The sequence below is a fragment of the Psammomys obesus genome, unplaced genomic scaffold, assembly GCF_907164565.1.
Source record: "Psammomys obesus unplaced genomic scaffold, mPsaObe1.curated_primary_1811, whole genome shotgun sequence".
In the NCBI taxonomy this organism is placed as follows: Eukaryota; Metazoa; Chordata; class Mammalia; order Rodentia; family Muridae; genus Psammomys; species Psammomys obesus.
In genome coordinates, this window is record NW_026596110.1 from 22584 (window position 1) to 38539 (window position 15956).

Consider the following 15956-nt stretch of genomic DNA (forward strand, 5'->3'; position numbering starts at 1 on the left):
AACCAACCAACCAACCAACCAACCAACCAACCAACCAACCAACCAACCAACCCAAACACCCCCCCCCAAAAAAGAAATAAAGATATTAAGCAAAGTACAGGATAAACACAAGCCCTTTAATCTGCTGAGCTGTTTCTTACTAAAAGTTCACGAGAAAACAGAAAAAAATCTTTTATAAACAACATTCCAAATGGGGTACTATATCTGTGTAAGGAAAGATCAGCACATTCTCCTGCTATCAAATTTTGGTAGGTCAATTACTGGCTCTCAAATAAATCTCCAGAGGCCTCAGTTCTGCGCCATCTGAGTCCCACTCCAATTACTAAGAATAAAGATGTCTAGAAATCAAAAGCTGTACCTTCCCAAGAGCTACGGGGGAAACAGAACCCAAAGGGGAGGCAGGGCGAAAAGGCTCCTAGAAACGACTGTCTGGAACCAGCATGTGTGTCTCTATGGCTCCAGCTCTGCATGTGTATGCCCTCTACAACTTTGAAAACAGAAGCAGGCATAAAATCTTCCTGTCAGAAATATGTTCATGCAGCTCTGTGCATTTTATTTCTAAAATTTTATTTTAGCCAAAGTCGCAGCTTGCAACCCAAGCTCACTTTGAGCTTACAACAATTCTCCTGCTTCAGCCTCTCAATTACAGGCATGCCTAAGATGAAACATTTCATATTTTAGATAACTTTTAGACATTTAAATTATAAATTACAATAAGTGGTACTCTGATGGGAATATGCTTTCCATTTCCTTGGTTATGCAACTAGGACTGGATTCTCTGGCTCTGTGGCAACTGCTTTCACAGAACTACTGGAAACTTAACCAATGGCATGTGCACACTAGACACTTGACTTATAAGCCATATTCCTAGCCCTTTGACTCAGATTATAAGATGGCATATTGAAAATTCATTGACTCTGTGAATACATATTGATAAAAAGTCCTAATTCTGCCTTTTAGTTAGTTTGGCTAAGGTTTTGTCTATCTTGTTGATTTTCTTAACAAGAGCTGTTGGTTTCCTTGATTATTTGAATTTTTCTAATATATTGATTTTAGCCATGAGTTTGAATATTTTCTGCTGTCCACTCCTGTTAGGAGTGTCTGCTTCTTTTTTTTTTCTGTGCTTTCAGGTGTGTTGTTAAGTTGCTTGTATGAGATACCTCAAATTTCTTTATGAAGACACTTAGTGCTATGAACTTTCCTCTTAGCACTGCTTTCATTGTGTCCCATAAATTTGGGTAAGTTCTACCTTCATTTTCATTGAATTCTAGGAATTCTTTAATTTCTTTCCTTATTTCTTCCCTGACCCACCTGTCATAAAGTTGTTCAGTATCCATGTGTATGTAGACTTTTTGCTACTTCTCTTATTGTTGAAGTCTAGTTTTCAACCATGGTGGTCTGACATGATACAAGGGATTACTTCAATCTTGTATCTGTTGAGCCTTGCTTTGTGCCCGACTATATAATCAATTTTGGAGAAGGTTCTGTGAGGTGCTGAGAAGAAGGTATATTCTTTAGTGTGGGTGAAAAGTTCTGTAGACATCTATTAGGTCCATTTGATTTAAGACCTCTGTGAAGTGTCATTTTTCTCAATTTAGCTCTGTCTGTTCCTTGTCCCTTGTTGAGACCGGAGTTTTGAAATCTCCTACTATTAAATGTTGGGCTCCATGAGTGATTTAAGCTTTAATAAAGTTTCTGTTACATATGTAGGAGCCCTGTATTTGGTGTATAGATGGTCAGGATTGTGATGTCCTCCTGGTGGATTTTTTCTTTGATGAGAATGAAGTATGCCTCCCCATCTCTATCCAAATTAACAAAATCAGAAGGAAAAGGGGGACATAATGACACACTGAGGAAATCCACAGAATCACTAGGTCCTACTTTAAAAGCCTATATGCAATAAAATTTGAAAATCTAAAGGAAATTTTCTTGATAGATTCCATTTACCAAAGCTTAATGAAGATCAGGTAAGTAAATTAAATAATCCTATATCCCCTAAGAAAACAGAAGCTGTCATTAAAAGTCTCCCATCAAAAAAACAAAAACAAACAAACAAACAAACAAAAAAACAAAAACAAACAAACAAAAAAAACCCAGATCCAGATGGTTTCAGCACAGAATTCTTCCAGACCTTTAAAGAACAGCTAATACCAATACCCTTCAAACTATTCCATACAAACAAACTAAAAACAAAAAATAGAAGAAACATTACCAAACTCATTCTATGAGGCCACAGTCACCTTGACACCTAAACCTTACAAAGACCCAACAAAGAAAGAGAACTTCAGACCAATCTTGCTTATGAATATTGACACAATATACTCAATAAAATACTCGCAAATCGATTCAAAAAACGTATCAAATATATCATCCAGCATGACCAAGTAGGCTTCATCCCAGACATGCAGGGGTGGTTCAATATACAGAAATCCACCATATAAACACACTGAAAGAAAAGAACCACATGATCATCTCCTTAGATGCCAAAAAAGCATTTGACAACATCTTGGAGAGATTTTAAAGTCTTGGACAGATTTTAAAACAAAAACAAACAAACAAACAAACAAAAAACCAAAAACCAAAACAAAACAAAACAAAAAAAACCTTCAAGTCTTTTTTGAAGAAAGAAACTGAAGAAGGAATCAGAAGATGAAAAAAATCTTCCATACTCACGGATTGGTAGCGAAAATGGGCATCCTCCCAAAACCAATCTACAGATTCAATGCAATTACCATCAATAATAACAATACAAGTCTTTACAGAACTTGAAAGAACAATTCTCATTTTCACATGGAAAAACAAAATACCCAGAATTGCTAAAACAATCCTGTATAATAACAGATCATCTGGAGGTATCTCCATCCCTGATCTCAGGCCACACTAATAAAAACACTAATAAAAACTGCATGGTACTGGCATAGAAACAGAATGGTGGATCAATGGAATAGAAAACCCAGAAATAAACCTACACACCTACTGATGCTGGATTTTTGACAAAGAAGCCAAAACCACACAATGGAAAAAAGATAGCATCTTCAACAAATGGTGCTGGTCTAACTGGATGGCTACATGTAGAAAAATGCAAATAGATCCATATTTATCAGTCTGCACAAAAATAAGTCCAAATGGATCAAAGACTTCAACATAAAACCAGACACACTAAATCTGTTAGAAGAAAAAGTGGGGAAGAGCCTTGAACACAGTGGCACAGGAGACAACTTCCTGAACAGAACACCAACAGCACAGGCTCTAAGATCAACAATTAATAAATGGGACCTCATGAAACTGAAAAGCTTCTGTAAAGCAAAGGACATGGTTGTCAGAACAAAATGACAGCCTGCAGATTGAGAAAGATCTTTACCAACCCTGTATCTGACAGAGTGCTAATATACAGAATATATAAAGAACTCAAGATGTTAAACAGCAACAAATCAAGTAATCCAATTACAAAATGGGGTACAAAGCTAAAGAAGGAATTCTCTGTAGAGGAATATAGAATGGCAGAGAAACAATTAAGGAAATGCTCAGCGTTCTTAAGTCATCAAGGCGATGACTTAAGATATCACCTTACACTCATTAGAATGGCTAAGATCAAAAACTCAAATGACAACACATGCTGGAGAAGATGTGGAAAAAGGGCTACCCTCTTCCATTGCTGGTGGGAATGTAAACTTGTAAAACCATTTTGGAAGTCAATCTGGCGCTTTCTCAGACAATTAGGAATAGTGCTAGCTCAAGATCCAGCTATACCACTCCTAGGCATATATCCAAAATATGCTCAAGTAGACAACAAGGACATTTGCTCAACCATGTTCCTAGAAACTCTATTTGTAATAGCCAGAATCGTGAAAGAACCTAGATGTCCCTCAACGGCGGAATGGATACAGAAATTGTGGTACATTTACACAATGGACTACTACTCAGCTATTAAAGACAAGGAAATCATGAAATTTGCAGGCAAATGGTGAGAATTAGAAAAGAACATCTTGAGTGAGGTAACCCACAAGCAGAAAGACACACATGGTATACAGTCACTCATAAGTGGTTATTAAACATATAATGTAGGGTAACACACTAAAATCTATATTCCTAAAGAAGCTAAACAACAAGGAAGACCTAAGAGAAGATGCTCACCCCTCATTTAGAAGGGCAAATGTGATAGACATTGGAAGTAGGAGAAAACAGGGAACAGGACAGGAGCCTACCACAGACAGCCTCTGAAAGACTCTACAGATCGAGGTATCAAAGCAGAGGCTGAGACCCACAGCCAAACTTTGGGCAGAGTGCATGGAATTTTATGAAAGAAAAGGGAGACTTGGAAGGGACAGGACCTCCAAAAGGAGACAAATAGCCAAAAAATCCTGGGCCCTGGAAGCCCTGCAGAGACTGATAGCCCAACCAAGGACTATGCATGCAGAGGACCTAAAAGTATGCATGCAGAAGTAGCCCATAGATTCAGTCTCCACGTGGGGTCTATAGTAAGAGGAACATGGAATGTCTCTGGCATGATCTCAGGGCCTGTTTTTGTGATTACCTCCCCCTGGGGGTGCAGCCTTGCCAGGCCACAGAGGATGACAGTACAGACAGTCCTGATGAGATCTGATAGGCTAGGGTCAGACAGAATGGGAGGAGGACCTTACCTATCAGTGGGCTAGGGAAGGGATATAGAAGAGAACAAGAAGGAAGGGTGGGATTGGGAGGGTACTAGGGAGGGGTCCATAGCTCAAATACAAAGCAAATGAATTGTAGGAAATATTTAAAAAATTTAAAAATTGTGAAGCATTCCTATATACAAAAGACAAACAGGCTGAGAAAGAAATTAAGAGAAATAACACCCTTCACAATAGACACAGATAACTTAAAAGTACCTTGTGACTCTAACAAAGCAAGTGAAAGACCTGCATGAAAAACACTTCAAGTCTCTCAAGAAAGAAATTGAAGAAATCAGAAGATGAAAAAAATCTTCCAGGCTCATGGATTGGTAGGATTAAGATAATGAAAATGGCCATGCTACCAAAAGTAATCTATTGATTCAATGCAATTCCCATCAAAATCACAACATAATTCTTTACAGATCCTGAAAAAAAAAAAAAAAAAAACAATTTCAATTTCATATGGAAAAACAAAAACCCAGAATAGCTAAAACAACCCTGTACAATAAGAGATCTTCTTGAGTTATCTCCATCCCTGATCTCAAGCAGTACTACAGAGCAACAGTAATAAAAACTGCATGGTATTGGCATAGAAACAGAAAGGAGGATCAAAAGAACCGAATAAACCCACATACCTACGGATACTTGATTTTTGACAGAGAAGCCAAAACAATACAATGGAAAAAAGATAGCACATTTAACAAATGGTGCTGTTCTAACTCGATGTCCACATGTAGAAAAATGCAAATAGACCCATATCTATCACCCTGCACAAAATTAAAGTCCAAATAGATCAAAGACCTCAACATAAAACCAGACACACTAAATCTGTTAGAAGAAAAAGTGGGGAAGAGCCTGGAACTCATTGGTACAGGAGACAACTTCCTGAACAGAACACCAACAGCACAGGCTCTAAGATCAACAATCAATAAATGGGACCTCCTGAAACAGGTCCCATTCCTGAAACAGAAATGCTTCTGTAAAGCAAAAGACACAGTGTACAGAACAAATGTAAAACTGGGAAAAGATCTTCACTAACCCTACATATGACAGAGTGCTAATATTCAGAATATATAAAGATCTCAAGAAGTTAAACACGAAGTTTAACTTGTATTAAACCAAGTAATACAATTAAAAATGGGATACAGAGCAAAGCAGAGAATTCTCAACAGAGGAATATCAAATGGCGGAGAAACACATAAAGAAATGCAAAACATCCCTAGTCATCAAGGAAATATAAATCAATAAAACCCTGAGGTTTCACCTTACACCCATCAAAATTGCTACGATCAAAAAATCAAGTGAAAACATATACTGGAGAGGATGTGGAGCAAGGGGAACCCTCCTCCATTGCTGGTGGGAATGTAAACGTGTACAACTATTTTGGAACAATCTGATGCTTTCTCAGGACATCAGGAATAGTGCTACCTCAAGATCCAGCTATGCCACTCCCATGCATATATCCAAAATATGCTCAAGTATACAAGGACATTTGCTAAGCCATGTTTGTAGCAGCTTTATTCGTGATAGCCAGAATCTAGAAACAACCCAGATGTCCTTCAACTCAGGAATCGATACAGAAATTATGGTACATTTACACAATAGAATACTACTCAGCAATTAAAAACAAGAAAATCATGAAATTTGCAGGCAAATGGTGGGAACTAGATAATCCAGAAGCAGAAAGACACATATGGTATATATGCACTCATAAGTGGACATTAGACATATAATATAGGATCAATATATTAAAATCTGTACACCTAAAGAAGCTAAACAATGAGGATCGTGGGGAAGGTGCTTTACCCTTACTCAGAAGGACAAACAGGATAGACATTGGAAGCAGAAGAAGACAGGGAACAGGACAAGAGGGCCTCTGAAAGACTCTACCCAGCAGGGTATCAAAGCAGATGCTGAGACTCATGGCCCAACTTTGGCCAGAGTGCACGGAATGTTATGGAAGAAGGGGGAGATAGAAAGCCCTGGAGGTACACAAGAAGACCAACAGAGCCAAAAAAATCTGGGCCCCGAGGGGCCTGCAGAGACTGATGAATCAACGAAGGAACATGCATGGAGAGGACCTAGAACCCCTGCTCAGATGGCAGCTCAGTCTCCAAGGGGAGTAGGGGCAGTCTCTGGCCAGAACTCAGTTGCCTGCTCTTTGATCACCTCCCCCTGGCAAAGCGGCCTTATTAGGCCACAGAGGATCCAGACAGTCCTGATGAGTCCTGATAGTCTAGAGTCAGAAAGCAGAGAAGATCCTCCACTATCAGTGGATTAGGAGGAAATGAAGGAGGGAAGCAGGGAATGGGAGGAGATAACGGAGTGGATCACAGCTAGGACACAAAGTGAATAAATTGTAAAAAAAACAACAATAATAAAAAACTCCTAATTCATTAAGTAAAAAGAAAATGTTGTAAATAACAAAGATTATGGAAGTAAAAAATTAGTAACATTCTCTGTGCAAGCATGTATGCAAATCTCTCAGTCAAGCCCACAGATCACTGATAGAGCTAGTGTTGCTAGCCTGCTTGTTCAGGGGATCTTTATCCATCTTTCAAGGCTGGAATTTCAGGCAAGCTGCCATGCCCACACAGCATGTATGGGGGTTCTAGGGTTCTGAGCTCTGGTTCTCATTTGTGGTGTGCACTATAACTACTGAGCCATTTCCCTAGTATTAGATACCGTATTTTCTTAATCTAGTCATGAGTATTGTGGACACTTGGGTTGATTCTATGTCTTAGTTACTATGAATTCATGCTTCAATAAATTGCAATGAAAGACAACAATATTCTGCTTATAGGTATTGTTTCTTTTTTCCCACTCAAGAGATGAAGACAAGAGGCAAAATATTAAAATATTGAATAATAAATAAATGAACACAGACCTTTCTCTTAAGTATAACAGAGAATAAACTAGATTTTTGGATAGAAAATCACACTTAAAAGAAAAACAGGAGGAGCCCATTCATGGCCTATAGCCCAGCCTGCATCCCCGGAGGCTTGCTGCCAAGTAAGACAGACAGGTCTGAGACCCCTACAACCCAGCCCCCTGGCTACTGTGTACTCCTGGGCAAGCTCCTATCCCATGAACACTCCATCTCCTAGACTACAACCCTACCTGCATTCTCATAGGCCTGCGGTCACTAGGGACCACCAGTGAGACTCCAATCCCACAATTCTCACCCTGCCTTGTCCTCCTGGCTAAATTAGCAGCAGTGAGCACCGCCATGTTCTCTGTGAACCCCATTTCCAGCCCAAAGCTCAAATTGAATCCTTGGAGGCCTATTGCCACATAGGACACTCTGGTGAGACTCCTACACCCCCAGCTTCCTGCCTGCTGCGTCCCCCTGGGCAAGTCCAGCAGCATAAGCTAGCCCTGTCCCCTGAGCGCTCCATCTCTTAGACCACAGCCTTACCTACATTTCAAGAGGCCTCTGGCCACCAGGGAAACCAGGTAAGGGTCCTCATTTCCCATTTTGGAGAGATCAGATACAAGCTGCATACCTAAACACAATAAAGGCAATATACAGCAAGCCAATAGCCAACATCAAATTAAATGGAGAAACTTAAAGCAATTTCACTAAAATCACAGACAAGACATGGTTGCCCACTCTCTCCATTATTTATTCTATATAGTATGTGAAGTTCAAGTAAGAGCAATAAGACAACTAGAGGAGATCAAGGAAATACAAATTGAAAAGGAAGAAGTTGAAGTATCTCTATTCACAGATGATATGATAATATACATAAGTGACCCCCATGATTCTACCAGAGAACTCCTACAGCTGAAAACACCTTTAACAAAGGGCTGGATCAAAAATTAACTCAAAAACATCAGTAGCCCCTCTGTATACAAGTGATAAATGGGCTTAGAAAGAAATTAGGGAAACAACACCCTTCACAATAGCCACAACATAAAAATATCTTGGCGTAACTCTAACCAAGTAAGTGAAAGACCTGTAAAGACAAGAAATTCAAGTCTCTAAAAAAATATTGAAGACATACCAGAAGGCTGAAATATCTCCCATGCTTATGGATAAATAGAATTAACAGTAAAAATGGCCATCTTAGCAAAAGTAATATAGAGATTCAATATAAGTCCAATCAAAATTCCAACACAATTATTTTCTCCCTTATTTACTTATTTTATTCACTTTACAACCTTGTAGTTCCTTCCCTTCTCCCCTCCTAATCCTACCCTCTTTCCCTCCCCTGGCCCCTTTTCCTCAGAAAAGAGAAGCTCCTTTTCCCATCCACCCCAGCTCATCAAGTTGCATCAGAACTGAACTTGTCCTGTTCCCCTGGAGGCTGTTAAGGCAGTTCTGCCAAAGTAAAGTCCAATACAATTCTTTACAGACCTTGAAACAGCAATTCTCAACTTCACATAGAAAAATAAAAAACCCAGGATAGCTAAAACACTCCTGTACAAAAACAAAACAAAAAACTTCTGGAGGTATCACCATCCCTGATTTCAAGCTGTATTGCAGAGTAATAGTAACAGGAAACAACTTCCTGAACAGAGCACCAACAGCTCAGGCACTAAGATCAATAATAAATGGGACCTCATGAAACTTAAAAGATTCTGCAAGGCAAAGGACAATGTCAATAGGATAAAACTGCAACCTACAAAATGGGGGAAAAAATCACATCTGACAGAGGGCTAATATACAAAATATATAAAGAACCTCAGAAATTAAACACCAAAAACCCAAATAATCCAATTAAAAATTGGAGTACAGAGTTAAACAGAGAATTATCAACAGAGGAATCTTGAATGGTTGAGAAACACTTAAAAAATGTCAATGTCATTAGTCATCAGGGAAATGCAAGTCAAAACAATTCTGAGATTCCATCTCACACTCATCAGAACTAAGATCAAAAACTCAAGAGACCCATTCTCCCTTTTCCCCACATATGTCCCTCCCCTAGTCCACTGATAAGGGAGGCCCATGAGGCAGGCAGGGGTCCACAGCCTGGATACAAAGTGAATAAATTGTAAATAACAATAATAATAAATTTTAAAAATGGGAAATAATAAGTATACACAGACACAAAAGTCAAGTGACAGCACATGCTGGTGAGGATGTAGAGAAAGGGGAAGCCTCCTCCATTGTTGGGGAGAGCGCAAACTTGTACAATCACTGTGGAAATCAATCTGGTGCTATCTCAGAAAATTGGGAATAGTTCTACCTCAAAACCCAGCTATACCACTCGTGGGCATATAGCCAAAAGTTGCTCCACCATGCCACAAGGACACTTGCTCAACTATGTTCATAGCAGTTTTATTTGTAATAGCCAGAAACTAGAAACAACCTAGATGTCCCTCAACTAAAGAATAGATAAAGAAAATGTGGTATTTATACAATGGAATATTACTCATCCATTAAAAAAAAGAACATCCTGCAATTTGCAGGCAAATGGATAGAACTAGAAAATATCATCCCGAGTGAGGTAACAGACCCAGCAAGACACGCATTATATAATTACAGCTTAAAAGTTCTAAAGAATACCAGAGAAAGCCAACATGTTCTAATTGCTAACAAACAGAAGAAAGAACATTTGTATTTAGACTACTTTCATAAATAAGTAAGCCATATTTTTAGAGATTTTATATCTATTATACCTAATAAATATTTAATGTATGTGAAATAAATGCATAGTGAACTATACAGGAAACACATTCAGTCAAGTTCTATTGCAGGAGAAATATTCAATAAAGACAAAATAAATTCATGATAAAAGCTGACTCTAAAACTGGTCATTCATATTTTTTGGCAAAATTTCTTGAAGCTATCTAACACAGAGGATGAAGAATCTTAATAAGGATTCACAAATAAGTAAACATTAAGTAAAGTTGCCTTAGGGAAAAAAAAAAGAAAAATTTATTTGTTTCTTTTTTAACCTAGGTCCCCTATACAAATGCAGCAGTTGTACAGCTTGGTTTTCATGTGCATCCCCCAACTAGAATGGGAGCCCTTTCTGATTCAGATGTCTTCTGCTTCCCATTCCCCTAACTGGGCCGCCTTGCCTGGCCTCAGGGGAAGAGGATGTGCCTAGTTCTATAGTGACTTAATACACCAGGGCAGGTTGCGTACCGTACCTATGGGGTACCTCCCTCTTCTCTGAGAAGGAAAGGGAAAAATGTGGGAGGAAGCATATGAGGTGTTGCAACTGGGAGGAAAGGAATGAGGGCTGCAATCAGGATGTAAAATGAATACACAAATTTTTAGAGAGACATAAAGAAAAAAGAAAAAGAATCATGTATATTATGATATAAAGTCATAAAATAAAAATTAAACACACTGAAGAGGAAGAAGGGGGAAGGAAAATATGCCTTCATATTTTAAAAGAAAGACCCAGTGGATTCTGACGACTACTTCTACTCAAGGAAAAATTTTTATGTATTGAAAGTCATACAGGCTATCCCTGGAACTAAAATCAAACTTTCACAGTAATATAGCAATGTGAGAATGGAGGTAAACACCAGTTTTTATTGTGTAGCATTTTGAAGTTACTTTTGTGTTTCATTGACTGTTTCTACTAAGCATATAACAACCATTTTTATCAACTAAATTGAGCTTTAGGGAAAGAAGTGGGAGATGTAATTGTAGGTGTTTATTTACCAGTGAGCTGCCTCTGGATCATATCACTACCCCCTGCTACAGGCCACTGAACCTACAGTACTTATTGTCCATGGCTGCCCAATCTGCACCTGCCACAGAAGATAAGCTCATCTTTGCCAGACATTCACATCTGAAACAGCATTTTATTTTTGTAGTCATTTTGAAAACTTATAAACACACTATGAGAATTAAAGGTCATGCAGACTATAGTTTTTGAAAACTTCTTCAAAGAAATGTAATTCCAATGATGACATACTACACAACTTAATCTCCCCTGTTCTCTAGTCAGCAATAGGAACAACTGGGATGGTACTGGATAGAAATAGATTTTTCTATAGGTTTCCTTAGAAATTTGTAACTTGTACAGCAATGTTTAAAGGCTCCGGTGATTGCTCACTAGAAAGTCAGAAACTATTTTGTTGTTTTCTGGCTTTCATCCTATACTTTTCCATCTGGGATAAGGCTATCTCCTTCCTGGGGCCAAGCTGTCATGCTGTTTTCGTTTGCACCCCCTCTTAAAGGCAAACCCCATGTTGCTGCGACACACACACAGCACAATGCAGTTTTGAAGCTGTCTGACTGACCTCACGATGCAGGAATACTTCGAAAGCGTATGCCAGGAACGAGTGCTGGCTTCTTCACCCATTTACGTGTTACTTTACAAAGTGCAATGGAAACTCTCTCCAGGTTGTAGGCAATCTTATATATACATTAGGTCTCAAAATCATTATCCCGTTTTTTTTTTTTTTTTTAACAATTTGCAGAATTATTTCAGACATAAGTTACTATCTGTAAAAAAAAAGTTAAAAATCATATTTGGATCAAAGAGGTATTTGATAACATCCATCTAGATACTTACTGAGTGCCTATTGCATGCCAGGTGTCATGCCAGATGCTTAGGATACAGTAGAGAATTATATGTCTCACCTCATGAACGTCCCTTTACATTCTAATGCTGTTAATGGTCCAAAAAGGACTATGTTTTTCAAAGAGATAATTCAATAAAGCTAATTTATAACTTACGTCTTCAAAGTCTCTATTGTGTGTTCAATTTATTTTATGGCATGGTTGACTGACTACAGAATGACTATTCAGAACCTCAACTGTTAACTGGGCCATTGAATAGAAACTTTCTTTTCTCTTTTGACAATTAGAATTATATCTACATATGTTCCTTTTTAATAAAAACACTGATGTACACTGATGTATAACATTTGATAGCTCATATAGGGATATCTAGATGTGCACATTTAAATACAATTATATGCAGATTTTATTACCAAGTTATTGTACACTTATTTTAAACTCACTCACAATTTTATATTTTTTTCCTCTATCCAGATGTTTAATTAGGAAAGTATGAACAAGCCAACTTTTGATAACTGAAAAAAAATAAATAAATGAAGAAGAAAACGTGGGGAGGCAAGGAGGGGAGGAGAAACCACTTAGGATGCTATACGCGAAATTCTACACATCTTATTGCTGTACTGATTGTTGGAATTAGAATATAAATACAGCATTTTCTATATAAAGTTGCATAAGATATCTCTAAGGTTAATAGACGTACTCTGTTAAATCTGATGATCCTGGATTTATTCCTATCTGCAGGGATTCCATATTCATTGAGATGGGGCCAGAAAGACTATTCCTAAAAGCACAAGGTCAGATCATGAGCTACTCACAATGAAAGATGAACTATAGTGCACGTGTAGCTGGGAAGGTGCTGTTTGGCTGTGGCTGAATCCATGTATAATAGTTTGTACTGAATAGAAACTTAGGAACTAAGAAACTTGTTTAGTATTGGGCTGGCTTTACACCAGCAAAAAAGTACTTTGTATGAAACCTCGCCAAACACGGGACACAGGGAAAAAGTCACATGCTGCTATGTTCTGCCAGGAGGCACATCTAAAATTCCCTGTAGTTGTCAGAACTTGCAAGGGGAATTTTGTTTACTTTGTGAAATGCCCAGTAAGTTCCAAGGTCACTTAGAAATACTGTCACAGTGTTGCTACAGATGATACAGTTTTTATTTAAGTGCATACACCAAAGGAAACTGATGACTCAGTACCTTATTTCTATGCTTAATCCACAGGACACATTATAATGTGAAGTCTCCAATTTCCAAAAAATCATTAGAATTAAAAAGCCAAAGACTATTTATTAGTATTCATTCTCTGAACATATGATCTTAAGTTATACGATTAAGCACTATGTATACTGTCATAATGACTGCTATGTACAAATGTCTTGTAATGATGGCGGGAATGGGAGGAGATAAGGGAGAGAGGGTGAGATTGGGAAAGAATGGGGGAGGGGGTTACAGTCGGGATACAAAGTGAATAAACTGTAATTAATATAAAAATAAAAATTTAAGTAAAAAAGAATAAAGCTGCTATGAACATAAAAAAAGTCTTGTAATGAATACTTATAAAGGAAATAAAAAAACCCTTAAGGTTATAGAAACTTACTTATACTGTTTATTAAGTAACAAAATTTGACAATAATGGAAAAGACAAGAACCTTCAAGTTTAGAAGTGATATGAACCAAGGCAGAAGAGCAGGGCAAACTCTGAAAACATACTTACTGAGCAGATTCTTGAAAGAGCAAGTGACAGAGTATAAATATGATAGTCAAAAGAGGTGACAGGTAACAAAAAGCAGAAGTGGCAGACACAAATGGTGAGAGAAACAAACACAAATGTGGTAAGAATTAAAGTGAGAAAGTGGAGATGAGACTGATTTATGTAACATGTAAAATATTTAGTCATGTTTAATAAACAAAAAAAAAAAAGAAATTAAGCATATCTGTGTCAATGGTAGGAGGAAACTATCTTTACTAAAGTCTGTAATCTTTTAGTTCTCTAAATAAGACAGTTTAATTCATGTGTTCACCAATGTCCATGAAAGAAAAGCAGCAGAAAGAGTACTTAGTATTTCAACACTGACATCCCTTTGTCCTGGGTGTAGGAAAGTTGCCATTCATGAACAGGTGTTTGGGTCTGATGGGCGCAATGACTCAGTGCCACAGCTGTGCAGCTTACTGGCAGCTAGACCAACTTCTTCCTAAACCTCCCTGTAAAAGCATGGCAGCAGTTCTACCTCATGCTGGTTCCTGGTGCTGTGATTAATGTTTTCTCTGTGTATTACAGTGAGCTGCCTCCTCTTACCCAACAATCCTACTTGTGGCTGTTGGCATACTTGCAGCTGAAAAAAGGAGAAAACAACCTCTTTAGAAGAGGGAGAGATCTATAGGTCTATATAAGCGAGTATATACCAAGTTTGTCTTTCTCCTTCTGGGATACTTCACTCAGAATGATCTTTTCTAGATCCCACCACTTGCCTGCAAATTTCATGATTTCCTCCTTTTTGATTGCTGAGTAGTATTCCATTGTGTGAAAATACCACAATTTCTGTATCCATTCCTCCGTTGATGGACATCTGGGTTGTTTCCAAGTTCTGGCTATTACAAATAAAGCTGCTACGAACATGGTTGAACAAATGTCCTTGTTGTGTACTTGAGCAAATTTTGGGTATATACCTAGGAGTGGTATAGCTGGGTCTTGAGGTAGCACTACTCCTAGTTGTCTGAGAAAGCGCCAGATTGACTTCCAGAGTGGTTGAACCAGTTTACATTCCCACCAGCAATGGAGGAGGGTTCCCTTTTCTCCACAACCTCTCCAGCATGTGCTATCACTTGAGTTTTTCATCTTGGCCATTCTGATGGGTGTAAGGTGAAATCTCAGGGTCGTTTTGATTTGCATTTCCCTAATGGCTAATGAGGTTGAGCATTTCTTTAAGTGTTTCTCTGCCATTCGATGTTCCTCTTTCGAGAATTCTCTGTTTAGCTCTGTTCCCCATTTTTTAAGTGGATTACTTGGTTTGTTGCTTTTCTGCTTCTTTAGTTCTTTATATATACTGGATATTAGCCCTCTGTCAGATAAAGGGTTGGTGAAGATTCTACAAGACATGATAAACATAATGAAATCTACACACCTAAAGAAGATAATCAAGAAAGTGGACACAGGCGAAGGTGATTAATCTTCATTTAGAAAGACAAATGGGATGTGCCTTGAACTTATGACAGGAGTCTACCACAAAAGGCATCTGAAAGACTCTACCTAGCAGTGTTTCAAAGCAGACACTAAGACTCATAACCAAACCCTCGGCAGGGAATCATTTGAAAGAAGGGAAGTTAGTATGATATGGAAAGGATAGGAGCTCTACAAGGACCAAATATATCTGGGCACAGGGTCTTTTCTGAGACTGAAACTCAACCAAGGACCATCTATGGATATAACCTAGAACTTCTGCTCGGATGTGGCCTGTGGTAGCTCAGTAACCAAGTAGTTTTCCAAAGTAAGGGGGACAGGGACTATTTCTAACAGGATCTCAAGGGCAGGCTGTTTGACACCTCCCCCCAGGGGAGGAGCAGTCTGTTAGGCCACAGAGGAGGACTTTGCAGCCAGCCCTGAAGATACCTGATAAAACAGGGACAGATGAAAGGGGAGGAGGTCCTCCCCTATCAGGGGACTTGGAAAGGGGCAGGGAGGAGACCAGGGAGGGAGTGTGGGGTTGGGGAGGGAATGAGGGAGCTGGATACAGCTGGGACACAGAGTTAACAAAATGTAACTAAAAAGAAAAAATAAAAAAAATAAAAAAAAAAGGAAAAAAAAAAAAAA

The 15956-nt window shown here is 38.4% G+C and overlaps 1 protein-coding gene across 6 annotated transcripts in view; it reads right to left on the bottom strand.

Moving 5' to 3' along the window:
* Window positions 1-15956, bottom strand: part of Shprh (SNF2 histone linker PHD RING helicase) — a 90586-nt gene that overhangs the window by 12497 nt on the left and 62133 nt on the right. The window contains exon 26 of one of the 6 annotated variants that reach the window (XM_055629120.1): window positions 11983-12066. The exons of 4 other annotated variants lie outside the window; for them this stretch is intronic. In XM_055629120.1, coding sequence (XP_055485095.1) covers window positions 12049-12066 — 18 coding nt within the window. In that variant the 3' untranslated portion in view covers window positions 11983-12048. Of the gene's footprint in view, window positions 1-11982; window positions 12067-15199; window positions 15235-15956 lie in introns of those variants that run through there. One more of the 6 variants, XM_055629119.1, reaches the window with a different exon arrangement.